Consider the following 12,079-nt stretch of genomic DNA (forward strand, 5'->3'; position numbering starts at 1 on the left):
TGCATCCCATAGATTTTGGATCGTGTTTTCATTGTAACTTGTCTCTAGGCTTATTTGATTTCCTCTTTGATTTCTTCAGTGATGTCTTGGTTATGTAGTAACATATTGTTTAGCCTCCATGTGTTTGTGTTTTTTACATTTTTTTCCCTCTAATTGATTTCTAATCTCATGAATGCCATGAGATTGTGGTCAGAAAAGATGCTTGATATGATTTCAATTTTCTTAAATTTACTGAGGCTTGATTTGTGACCCTCGATGTGATCTATCCTGGAGAATGTTCCATGTGCACTTGAGAAGAAAGTGTAATCTGCTTTTTTGGATGGAATGTCCTATAAATATCAATTAAATCTATCTGGCCTTTTAAAGCTTGTTTTTTCTTATTAATTTTCTGTTTGGATGATCTGTTCATTGGTGTGAGGTGTTAAAGTCCCCCACTATTATTGTGATATTGTCAATTTCCTCTTTTATAGCTCTTAGCAGTTGCCTTATGTATTGAGGTGCTCCTATGTTGGGTGCATATATATTTATAATTGCTATATCTTCTTATATTGATCCCTTGATCATTATGTAGTGTCCTTCCTTGTCTCTTATAACATTCTTTATTTTAAAGTCTATTTTATCTGATATGAGTATTGCTACTCCAGCTTTCTTGTGATTTCCATTTGCATGGAATATCATTTTCCAACCCATCACCTTCAGTCTGTATGTGTCCCTAGGTCTGAAGTGGGTTTCTTATAGACAGCGTATATAGTAGTCTTGGTTTTGTATCCATTCAGCAAGCCTGTGTCTTTTGGTTGGAGCATTTAATCCATTCATGTTTAAAGTTGTTATTGATATGTATGTTCCTGTTACCACTTTCTTAATTGTTATGGGTTTGTTTCTGTAGGTCCTTTTCTTCTCTTGTGTTTTCCACTTAGAGAAGTTCCTTTAGCATTTGTTGTAGAGGTGGTTTGGTGGTGCTGAATTCTCTTAGCTTTTGCTTGTCTGTAAAGCTTTTGATTTCTCCATCGAGTCTGAATGAAATCCTTGCCAGGTAGGGTAATCTTGGTTGTACGTTCTTCCCTTTCATCACGTTAAATATATCATGCCACTCCCTTCCAGCCTTTAGAGTTTCTGCTGAGAAATCAGCTGTTAACCTTATGGGAGTTCCCTTGTATGTTATTTGCTGTTTTTCCCTCGTTGCTTTTAATAATTTTTCTTTTTCTTTGATTTTTGTCAGTTTGATTACTATGTGCCTCGGTGTGTTTCTCCTTGGGTTTATCCTGCCTTGGACTCTCTGCACTCCCTGGAGTTGGGTGGCTATTTCCTTTCCCATGTTAGGGAAGTTTTCGACTATAATTTCTTCAAATATTTTCTTGGGTCCTCTCTCTCTCCTCTCCTTCTGGGACCCTAATAATGCAAATATTGTTGCGTTTAATGTTGTCCCAGAAGTCTCTTAGGCTGTCTTCATTTCTTTTCATTCTTTTTTCTTTTTCTGTTCCACAGCAGTGAATTCCACCATTCTGTCTTCCAGGTCACTTATCCGTTCTTCTTCCTCAGTTATTCTGCTATTGATTCCTCCTAGTGTAGTTTTCATTTCAGTTATTGTATTGTTCATCTCTGTTTGTTTGTTCTTTAATTCTAAGTGTTTGTTCTTTAATTCTTCTAAGTCTTTGTTAAACATTTTTTGCATCTTCTCCATCTTTGCCTCCGTTCTTTTTCCGAGGTCGTGGATCATATTCACTATCATTATTCTGAATTCTTTATCTGGAAGGTTTCCTTTCTCCACTTCATTTAGTTGTTTTTCAAGGGTTTTATCTTGTTCCTTCATCTGGTACAAAGCCCTCTGCCTTTTCATCTTGTCTATCTTTCTGTGAATGTGGTTTTTGTTCCACAGGCTTCAAGATTGTAGTTCTTCTTGCTTCTGCTGTCTGCCCTCTGGTGGATGAGGCTATCGAAGAGGCTTGTGCAAGTTTCCTGATGGGAGGGACTGGTGGTGGGTAGAGCTGGGTTTTGCTCTGGTGGGCAGAGCTCAGTAAAACTTTAATCCACTTGTCTGCTGATGGGTGGGGCTGGGTTCCCTCCCTGTTGGTTGTTTAGCCTGTGGCGACCCAGCACTGGAGCCTACCTGGGATCTTTGGTGCAGCTAATGGCAGTCTCTGCCAGGGCTCATGCCAAGGAGTACTTCCCAGATCTTCTGCTGCCAGTGTCCTTGTTCTCATGGTGAGCCACAGCCACCCCCTGCCTCTCCAAGAGACCCTCCAACAGTAGCAGGTAGGTCTGGTTCAGCCTCCTATGGGGTCACTGCTCCTTCCCCTGGGTCCCAATTCACACACTTCGTTGTGTGTGCCTTCCAAGTGTGGATTCTCTGTTTCCCCCAGTCCTGCAATCAAATCCCGCTAGCCTTCAAAGTCTGATTCTCTTGGAATTCCTCCTCCCGTTCCCAGACCCCCAGGTTGGGAAGCCTAACGTGGACTCAGAACCTTCACTTCAGTGGGTGGACTTCTGTGGTATAAGTGTTCTCCAGTTTGTGAGTCACCCACCTAGCAGTTATGGGATTTGATTTTATTGTGATTGCGCCCCTCATACTGTCTCATTGCGGCTTCTCCGTTGTCTTTGGTTGTGGGGTATCTTTTTTGGTGAGTTCCAGTGTCTTCCTGTTGATGATTGTTCAGCAGTTAGTTGTGGTTCCATTGCTCTCACAAGAGGGAGTGAGTGCATGTCCTCTACTCCGCCATGTGGAACCAATCTCCTCTACTAGTTTTATAGTTTTATGTTTTATAATACATTTAGGTCTCTGATCCCTTTTGAGTTAATTTTTGTCAAAGGTGAAAGATCATCTCTAGTTTCATTTTTTGCATGTGGCTGTCCAGTTGGTCCATTGCCATTTGTTGATAAGATTATCTTTGCTCAATTGTATTTCCTTTTCTCCTTTATCAAAGGTCAGTTGACTGTATTTATGGGTCTATTTTGGGGCTCTCTATTCTGTTCTATTGATCAATTTGTCTATTCTTTCACCAAGACCACACCGTCTTGATTACTGTAGCTCTGTATAAGTTTTGAAGTCAGGTAGTGTCAGTCCCTTAACTGTTCTTTTCCTTCGATATTGTGTTGGCTATTTGGGGTCTTTTGACTCTGCATATAACCTTTAGAATCAGTTTGTTGATGTCCAAAATATAACTTGATGGTATATTGTTTCGTATTGTTGAATCTATATATCAATTTGGGAAGCAATGACATCTTAATATTGAGTCTTCCTATCCACGAACATGGAATACTTCTCCATTTCTTTAGTTCTTCTTCGATTTTGTTAATCAGAGCTTTGTACCTTTCCTCATATGAATCTTGTACATATTTTGTTATTTTGTACCTAAGTAATTTATTTTGGGGGTGCTAATGTAAATGGTATTGTATTTTTTAATTCAAGTTCCATTTATTCATTGCTGGTATATAGGAAAATAATTGACTTTTGTATATTAACGTTGTATCCTGCAGCATAATGACTTACAAGTTCCAGGAATTTTTTTTATCAATTCTTTTGGATGCTCTATATAGATGGCCACGGCATCTGTGAAAAAAGACAGCTTTATTTCCCTTTTCTCAGTTTATATACCTTTTATTTCCTGTTCATGAGCTGTTTGTTGCATTAGCTATATCTTCCAGTATAATATTGAATGTGAGTGGTGAGAGGGGACATCCTTGCCTTGTACTTGATTTTACTGTGAAAGCTTCAAGTTTCTATTAAATATGATGTTAGCTATAGGGTTTTTGTAGATGTCCTTTATCAAGTTGGGAAAGTTCCCATCTATTAAAAGAGAGTTTTTATTATAAATGAGTTTTAGATTTTATCAAAAGCTTTTTTCTGCATCTATGATAAGATCATGTGATTTTTCTATTTTAACCTGTTGATGTGATGAACTATATTAATTGATTTTTAAATGTTGAACCAGCCTTGCATACCTGGGATAAGTTGCACTTGGTCGGGATGTATAATTCTTTTTATACATTGCTGGATTTGATTTGCTGCTATTTTGTTTATGATTTTTACATCTATGTTCATGAGAGATATAGGTCCATAGTTTTCTTTTCTTACAATGTCTTCGTCTGGTTTTGGTATTAGGGTAATGCTGACTTTATAGAATGAATGATCAAGTCTTTCCTCTGTTCATATCTTCTGGAACACATTGTAGAGAACTGGTATAATTTCTTCCTAAAATGTTTGGTTGAATTCACCAATGAACCCATCTGGACTTGGTGCTTACTGTTTAGAAGGTAATTAATTCAATTTCTTTAATAGATTCAGGCCTATTCAGATAGTCTATTTCTTCTTGTGTGAGTTTCAGCAAATGGTGTCTCTCAGGGAATTGGCCAACTTCATCCAGGTTATCAAATGTGTGGGCATAAAGTTGTTGACAGTATACCTTTATTATTCTTATAATCTAATAACATCACCTCAAAATATGTAGAGCAAAATTTGATCCGAGCTACAAGGGTAAGTATTCAAATCCACAATAAAAGAAACAGTTTTTTACACAACTTTCATTAACTTATTAGAATAAGAAGACAAGAATTCAGGAAGGATATAGAAGAATCAAATAATATTATAGCACACCTGACCTTTTCCAATGCACATGGATTATTTACAAAAATTGTCCTCTCACGAAGTTAGCTGAGAATAGGAAATTAAATAAAATAATTTAAAATGAAGGAAAGCAGACAGCTGCATGCAAAGCAATGAAGTTAAAACACACCCTCATGCCATACACAAAAATTAACTCAAAATGGCTTAAAGACTTAAATATGAGACAGGACACCATAAAACTCCTAGAAAAGAACATAGACAAAACATTCTCTGACATAATCATACCAATGTTTGCTTATGTCAGTCTCCCAAGACAATAGAAATAAAAGCAAAAATAAGCAGATGGGACCTAATAAAACTTACAAGCTTTTGTTTTCACAGCAGAGGAAAACATAAACAAAATGAAAAGACAACCTACAGACTGAGAGAAAATATTTGCAAATGATGTGACTGATAAGAGCTTAATCTCCAAAATGTACAAACAACTCTTACAACTCAATAACAACAAAAAAACCCAATCAAAAAATGGGCAGAAGACCTAAATAGATATTTCTCCAAAGAAGACATACAGATGGCCATTAGGCACATAAAAAGATGCTCATCATCACTAATTATTACAGAAATGCAAATCAAAACTACCATGAAGGGCCTCCCTGGTGGCGCAGTGGTTAAGAGTCCGCCTGCCGATGCAGGGGATACGGGTTCATGCCCCGGTCTGGGAGGATCCCATATGCCACGGAGCGGCTGGGCCCGTGAGCCATGGCCGCTGGGCCTGCGCATCCGGAGCCTGTGCTCTGCAACGGGAGAGGCCACAACAGTGAGAGGCCCGCATACCGCAAAAAGAAAAAAAAAAAAAAACTACCATGAAGTACCACCTCACACCAGTCAGAATGGCCATCAGTAAAACATCTATAAATAACAAAAGCTGGAGGGGATGTGGAGAAAAGGAAACCCTCCTACACTGTTGGTGGGAATAAAAATTGATGTAGCCCCTATGAAAAACAGTATGGAGTTTCCTCAGAAAACTAAAAATAGAGTTGCCATATGATCCAGCAATCCCAGTCCTGGGTATATATCCAAACAAAACTATAATTTGAAAAGATACATGCACCCTGTGTTTGTAGCAGCACTATTTACAATAGCCAAGACATGGAAACAACCTAAGTGTCCATCAATAGATACTATCCAGATGAATGGATAATGAAGATATGGGGTGTGTGTGTGTGTGTGTGTGTGTATTACTCAGCCATAAAAAAGAATGAAATAATGCTATTTACAGAAACACAGATGGACCTAGACATTATCATACAAAGCGAAGTATGTCAGAAAGAGAAAGACAAATACCATATGATATCACTTATACACGGAGTCTAAAATACAACACAAATGAACATATCTACGAAACAGAAACAGACTCACAGATATAGAGAACAGACTTGTGATCGCCAAGGGTGAGGGGGATAGGGAAGGGAAGGATTTGGGATTAGCAGATGCAAACTATTATATACAGAATGGATAAACAAGTTCCTATTGTATAGCACAGGGAAATATATTCAGTATCCTGTGATAAACCATAATGAAAACAAATATGAAAAAGAATATGCATGTATAACTGAATCACTTTGCTGTACAGCAAAAATTAACACAACATAGTAAATCAACTATACTTCAATAAAATTTTTAAGAATAAATAAAATGAAGGGAATATAAAGGTAAGAACAGGGCTTAAGGTCTCTGTCACATATTCTTGTGTGTATGCGTGTTGTTTTGTTTTGTTCTGTTGTTTTGTTTCATTTTGTTTTTAACAACATTTAAAAATGTAAAAATTGGGCTTCCCTGGTGGCGCAGTGGTTGAGGGTCCGCCTGCCGATGCAGGGGACACGGGTTCGTGCCCCGATCCCGGAAGATCCCACATGCCGCGGAGTGGCTGGGCCCGCGAGCCATGGCCGCGGAGCCTGTGTGTCCGGAGCCTGTGCTCCGCAACGGGAGAGGCCACAGCAGTGAGAGGCCCGCGTACAGCAAAAAAAAAAAAAAAAAAAAATGTAAAAATTATTCTTAGCTCGCTGAGCCAAACAAAAACAGGCCATGGGTCAGATTTGGCCAGAGAGTTTTCATTTGCTGACTCCTGCAATAGATGATACAGACATTAAAATGATCATAAAAGGATATTATGAAAAACTTCATGCCAATAAACTTAAAAATTAAGATGACATGGACAGAAACACAAGTTACCAAACAAACAGAAGAATAGAAAGCCTAAGTTGTTTTACAACTATCAAAGAAACTAGATTGTTAATTTAATTCCTTTCCACAGAGAATAACAACAGGTCCAGATGGCTTTGCTGGTGAATTCTACCAAACACTTAAACAGACTTTTCTAGAGAACAGTAAACGAGGGACTATTTCCCATCATATTTGAGGGAACTTAATAACCTTGATATCAAAACATGACAAAAACATCCTGAGAAAGAAAAATTCCAAGCCAATGTCACCCAGAACAGATTGAAAAAAATCCAAATAAAATATTAACAAATAAAATTTAGCAAAATATAAAAATTTGGGTTTATTTCAGGAATACAAAATTGATTGAACAGTTAAAAATCAAGCAATATAATTTATCACATTAATGGAATAAGAGAAAAATCATATGACTATCAATAAATGGAGAAAATATTGTGATAAAATTCACTATTTATAATGAAGATTCTTAGCAAACTAGGAAGAGAAGGTAATTTCTTTATTTCAAAAATAGTATCAGGGCTTCCCTGGTGGCGCAGTAGTTGAGAGTCCACCTGCCGATGCAGGGGACACGGGTTCGTGCTCCAGTCCGGGAAGATCCCACATGCTGCGGAGTGGCTGGGCCCACGAGCCATGGCCGCTGAGCCTGTGCGTCCGGAGCCTGTGCTCCGCAGCAGGAGAGGCCACAACAGTGAGAGGCCCGCGTACCGCAAAAAAACAAACAAACAAAACAAAAAAACAAAAAAAAATCTATTTTATCCACATCAGTGTACACATGTCAATACCAATCTCCCAGTTCATCCCCCACCGCCACCCCCCACTTTCCCCCCTTGGTGTCCATACATTTGTTTGTTCTCTACATCTGAAAGTCACTTATTTTATGAAGAAAAGGGAACCACCCTTCTCATGCCAACGTACTAGCTGCTTGAATAAAGTTCAGTGGTCAAGGCTGGGGAGAAAAGGATGTATTTCTGATGCCAGATAAAACAGAATTGAAAAATTCCAGGTTAGCTGGTGGGTCGGGTGGAGCAGCGCGCTCTGCGTCCCGGCGCTCCGCTTTCCCTGCCGGTCCCGCCCTCCGTCGCGGTGGCGCGGTGCACCTTGGGATAGAGAGCGATCTCCGAGCGAGGCAGCAAGATGGACGCGGGATTCTTCCGCGGAACAAGTGCAGAACAGGATAATCGGTTCAGCAACAAACAGAAGAAGCTACTGAAGCAGCTGAAATTCGCAGAATGCCTAGAAAAAAAGGTGGACATGAGCAAAGTAAATTTGGAGGTTATAAAGCCTTGGATAACAAAACGAGTAACGGAAATCCTTGGGTTTGAAGATGATGTTGTGATTGAGTTTATATTCAACCAGCTGGAAGTGAAGAATCCAGACTCCAAAATGATGCAAATCAACCTGACTGGGTTTTTGAATGGAAAAAATGCTAGAGAATTTATGGGAGAACTGTGGCCCCTGCTCTTAAGTGCACAAGAAAACATCGCTGGAATCCCTTCTGCTTTCCTAGAACTGAAGAAAGAAGAAATAAAACAGAGACAGATTGAACAAGAAAAGTTGGCATCTATGAAAAAGCAAGATGAAGACAAGGATAAGAGGGATAAGGAAGAAAAAGAAAGCAGCAGAGAAAAAAGGGAGCAGTCTCGAAGCCCAAGAAGACGCAAATCCAGATCTCCTTCCCCTAGAAGACGATCTTCCCCTGTCAGGAGAGAGAGAAAGCGCAGTCATTCTCGATCTCCCCGTCACAGAACCAAGAGCCGGAGTCCTTCCCCTGCTCCAGAGAAGAAGGAAAAAACTCCAGAGCTCCCAGAGCCATCAGTGAAAGTAAAAGAACCTTCAGTACAAGAGGCCACTTCTACTAGTGACATCCTGAAAGTTCCCAAGCCTGAACCAGTACCAGAGCCTAAAGAACCTTCTCCAGAGAAAAACTCCAAAAAGGAAAAGGAAAAGGAGAAGACCCGGCCAAGATCTCGGTCACGTTCCAAGTCAAGATCCCGGACACGTTCTCGCTCTCCTTCTCATACTCGACCGAGAAGGCGCCATAGATCCCCATCAAGATCATACTCACCTAGGAGGCGGCCAAGCCCAAGAAGACGGCCATCTCCTCGAAGAAGAACTCCACCGAGACGAATGCCTCCTCCACCAAGGCATAGAAGGAGTAGATCTCCAGTGAGACGAAGAAGGCGTTCATCGGCATCCTTGTCCGGGAGTAGCTCGTCCTCTTCTTCATCTCGTTCCTGGTCACCGCCAAAGAAGCCTCCAAAGAGGACATCCAGCCCCCCTCGGAAAACTCGTAGGTTATCTCCTTCAGCAAGCCCTCCGAGGCGAAGGCACAGGCCATCACCTCCAGCAACTCCACCACCAAAAACTCGTCATTCCCCGACACCCCAGCAGTCAAACCGTACGAGGAAAAGTCGTGTTTCTGTCTCTCCAGGGAGAACTTCAGGTAAAGTGACAAAACATAAAGGTACTGAGAAAAGAGAGTCCCCTTCACCAGCACCCAAGCCTAGAAAAGTGGAGTTATCTGAATCAGAAGATAAAGGTGGCAAAATGGCTGCAGCAGATTCTGTGCAGCAGAGACGCCAATACAGACGACAGAACCAGCAGTCTTCCTCTGATTCTGGCTCCTCCTCTTCCTCAGAAGATGAGCGACCCAAAAGGTCCCACGTGAAGAATGGTGAGGTAGGCAGGCGGCGGAGACATTCCCCTTCCCGGAGTGCCTCTCCATCACCTCGAAAGCGCCAGAAAGAGACTTCCCCTCGTGGTAGACGGAGGAGAAGCCCCTCCCCACCGCCTGCCAGAAGGAGACGTTCTCCTTCTCCTGCCCCTCCGCCTCGTCGACGCAGGTCTCCCACACCACCACCACGACGAAGGACTCCTTCTCCTCCCCCACGTCGTCGCTCACCTTCCCCAAGAAGATACTCTCCTCCAATACAGAGGAGATATTCTCCTTCTCCACCTCCAAAGAGAAGAACGGCTTCACCCCCTCCCCCTCCTAAACGAAGGGCATCACCGTCTCCACCACCAAAGCGTCGGGTCTCCCATTCGCCACCTCCCAAACAAAGAAGCTCCCCAGTCACCAAGAGACGTTCGCCTTCATTGTCATCAAAGCATAGGAAAGGGTCTTCCCCGAGCCGATCTACCCGGGAGGCCCGGTCACCACAACCAAACAAACGGCATTCGCCCTCACCACGGCCTCGAGCTCCTCAGACCTCCTCAAGTCCTCCAGCTGTTCGAAGAGGATCATCATCATCACCCCAAAGAAGGCAGTCCCCATCTCCAAGTTCTAGGCCCATTAGGAGAGTCTCCAGGACTCCGGAACCCAAAAAGATAAAAAAAGCTGCCTCACCAAGCCCTCAGTCGGTAAGGAGGGTCTCATCTTCCCGATCTGTCTCGGGGTCTCGTGAGCCAGCAGCTAAAAAACCCCCAGCACCTCCATCCCCTGTCCAGTCTCAGTCACCCTCTACCAACTGGTCACCAGCGGTACCGGTTAAAAAGGCTAAAAGCCCAACACCAAGCCCATCACCGGCAAGGAATTCAGACCCAGAAGGAGGTGGAAAGAAAAAGAAGAAAAAGAAGGACAAGAAACACAAAAAGGATAAGAAGCACAAGAAGCACAAAAAACACAAGAAGGAAAAGGCTGTAGCCGCAGCTGCTGCAGCTCCTGTGACCCCTGCAGCCATTGCTGCTCCCACAGCCGCGTCAGCACAGGAAGAACCAGAGGCAGAACCAGAGCCTAAGAAGGAGACTGAAAGTGAGGCTGAAGATAACCTTGATGACTTAGAAAAGCACCTGCGTGAAAAGGCCCTGAGATCAATGCGGAAGGCTCAAGTGTCCCCACAGTCCTAGGTGGAAATGTTTGTTATGATGTAAATTTTATTTGGTTTGTACGCAATTCAGTTTCAAAATTGCTAAAAATGTGTTTGAGCTTTAGACTATAACATTTGTTGTAATAATTGCTAGGTTGAAGTTCACCATGTAAAAAAAAAAGGGCATGGATATACATTGCAAAAGGTGTCCACAGTGTATTAGTGACATTCTTTCATTGACAGCTGACATAAATTCATTTAGAGTGAAATATTTTAAGCCAAAAAAAAAAATCCCCTTTTTAAAAAAGGGGGTTTAAATATTGTTGGCATTCTTATGGTTCCTTTAAATGCCCCTGTCTATTCCCAGAGGTTTTTCTTTCTACTTTTTCTTTCTTTTTTCCTTTTTCTCATTTGAGTCTTAGCACCCATTTAAGTTATGATGCTTCCAACCTTGTATGGTTTTTGCAAGCTTGCCCAGAAATAAGACCACTGTTGAACTACCACAAAAATATAAATGAATATTTTAATGCCACAATCTTTCCTGTTGCCTGTGGAGTCTCTGCTGAAATGAATCAGGATTCGAGCTCTAGGATGAGACAGAAAATGAAAGCATGTTGTTTGCCAGGACACTGTGGGTTTATATTGATGTGTAACAAGTTGATTTGGAACACTGGAATTTCACTCTGTTCTGTTTATTTTTATTTTTATTTTTTTTGTAAAGGCAGTTAACTAGTCCCAGGAAGGATCCTTCAGTTACATAAAATTTTGTTTCATGAAATGTCATGGCTCCATTCATAATTTTGTCTTGTTCTTCCGATTGGTATATACAACTTTCAGAGCTCTTGTGTTTGGAAAGCTGGAAGGGCCCAGACTTTGAAATAGTGTCTTGTTTTCACTGTTTTTGTTTTGTTTTTGTTGTTTTTGTTTTGTTTGTTTTTTTAAACTAAAGCTATATAAAGCTTGTGGATTAAACAATAAATTTCTAAATTTAAAAAAAAAAAAAAATTCCAGGTTAAATACTAGAGAAATCTCTTAATGAAGATATTTTTCAGGCTAGAGCAACCTCCCAAGGGAAATGATTTGGAGTGACATCCCTTGAGACATTTAAATTATAGTGGATAAAATACTCAAACCCACCACGAAGAAACACTCTTGTAGAGCTCATGGGAGAATTACTGGGATTTATAATAGGCCTTTTCTAAGAGGGAATTAGCCCAGGAGGCAGACCTGCTGTTGAATAAATATTATTTTTAATAGAGTGTGGCTGTATTGTCACTCTATTCCTTCTTCTTTGGAGAAGACCATGAATGGGTATGGTAGGCAAAAATTAATAGGTTTTTTTTTAAGCAGTAGATTTCTTCACCAAGCCTTCCTAATTATGTGTTTCCTCAAGAAACTCACATTTCTATTCTCATTTTCTTTTAACTATTTTTTTAATGTTATCTACCCCTAGGACTTCCAGCCCCTTTCT

General features: G+C 41.0%; 1 protein-coding gene across 1 annotated transcript; it reads left to right on the forward strand.

Moving 5' to 3' along the window:
• The first annotated feature begins 7,867 nt into the window (after nucleotides 1–7,867).
• LOC132498989 (serine/arginine repetitive matrix protein 1-like) lies at nucleotides 7,868–11,068 on the forward strand. The gene has a single exon (XM_060113301.1). The coding sequence runs from the start codon at nucleotides 7,937–7,939 to the stop codon at nucleotides 10,646–10,648; it is 2,712 nt and encodes a 903-aa protein (XP_059969284.1). The 5' UTR covers nucleotides 7,868–7,936; the 3' UTR covers nucleotides 10,649–11,068.
• Nucleotides 11,069–12,079: the final 1,011 nt, after the last annotated feature.

The sequence above is a fragment of the Mesoplodon densirostris genome, chromosome 11 (assembly GCF_025265405.1).
Source record: "Mesoplodon densirostris isolate mMesDen1 chromosome 11, mMesDen1 primary haplotype, whole genome shotgun sequence".
Taxonomy (NCBI): domain Eukaryota; kingdom Metazoa; phylum Chordata; class Mammalia; order Artiodactyla; family Ziphiidae; genus Mesoplodon; species Mesoplodon densirostris.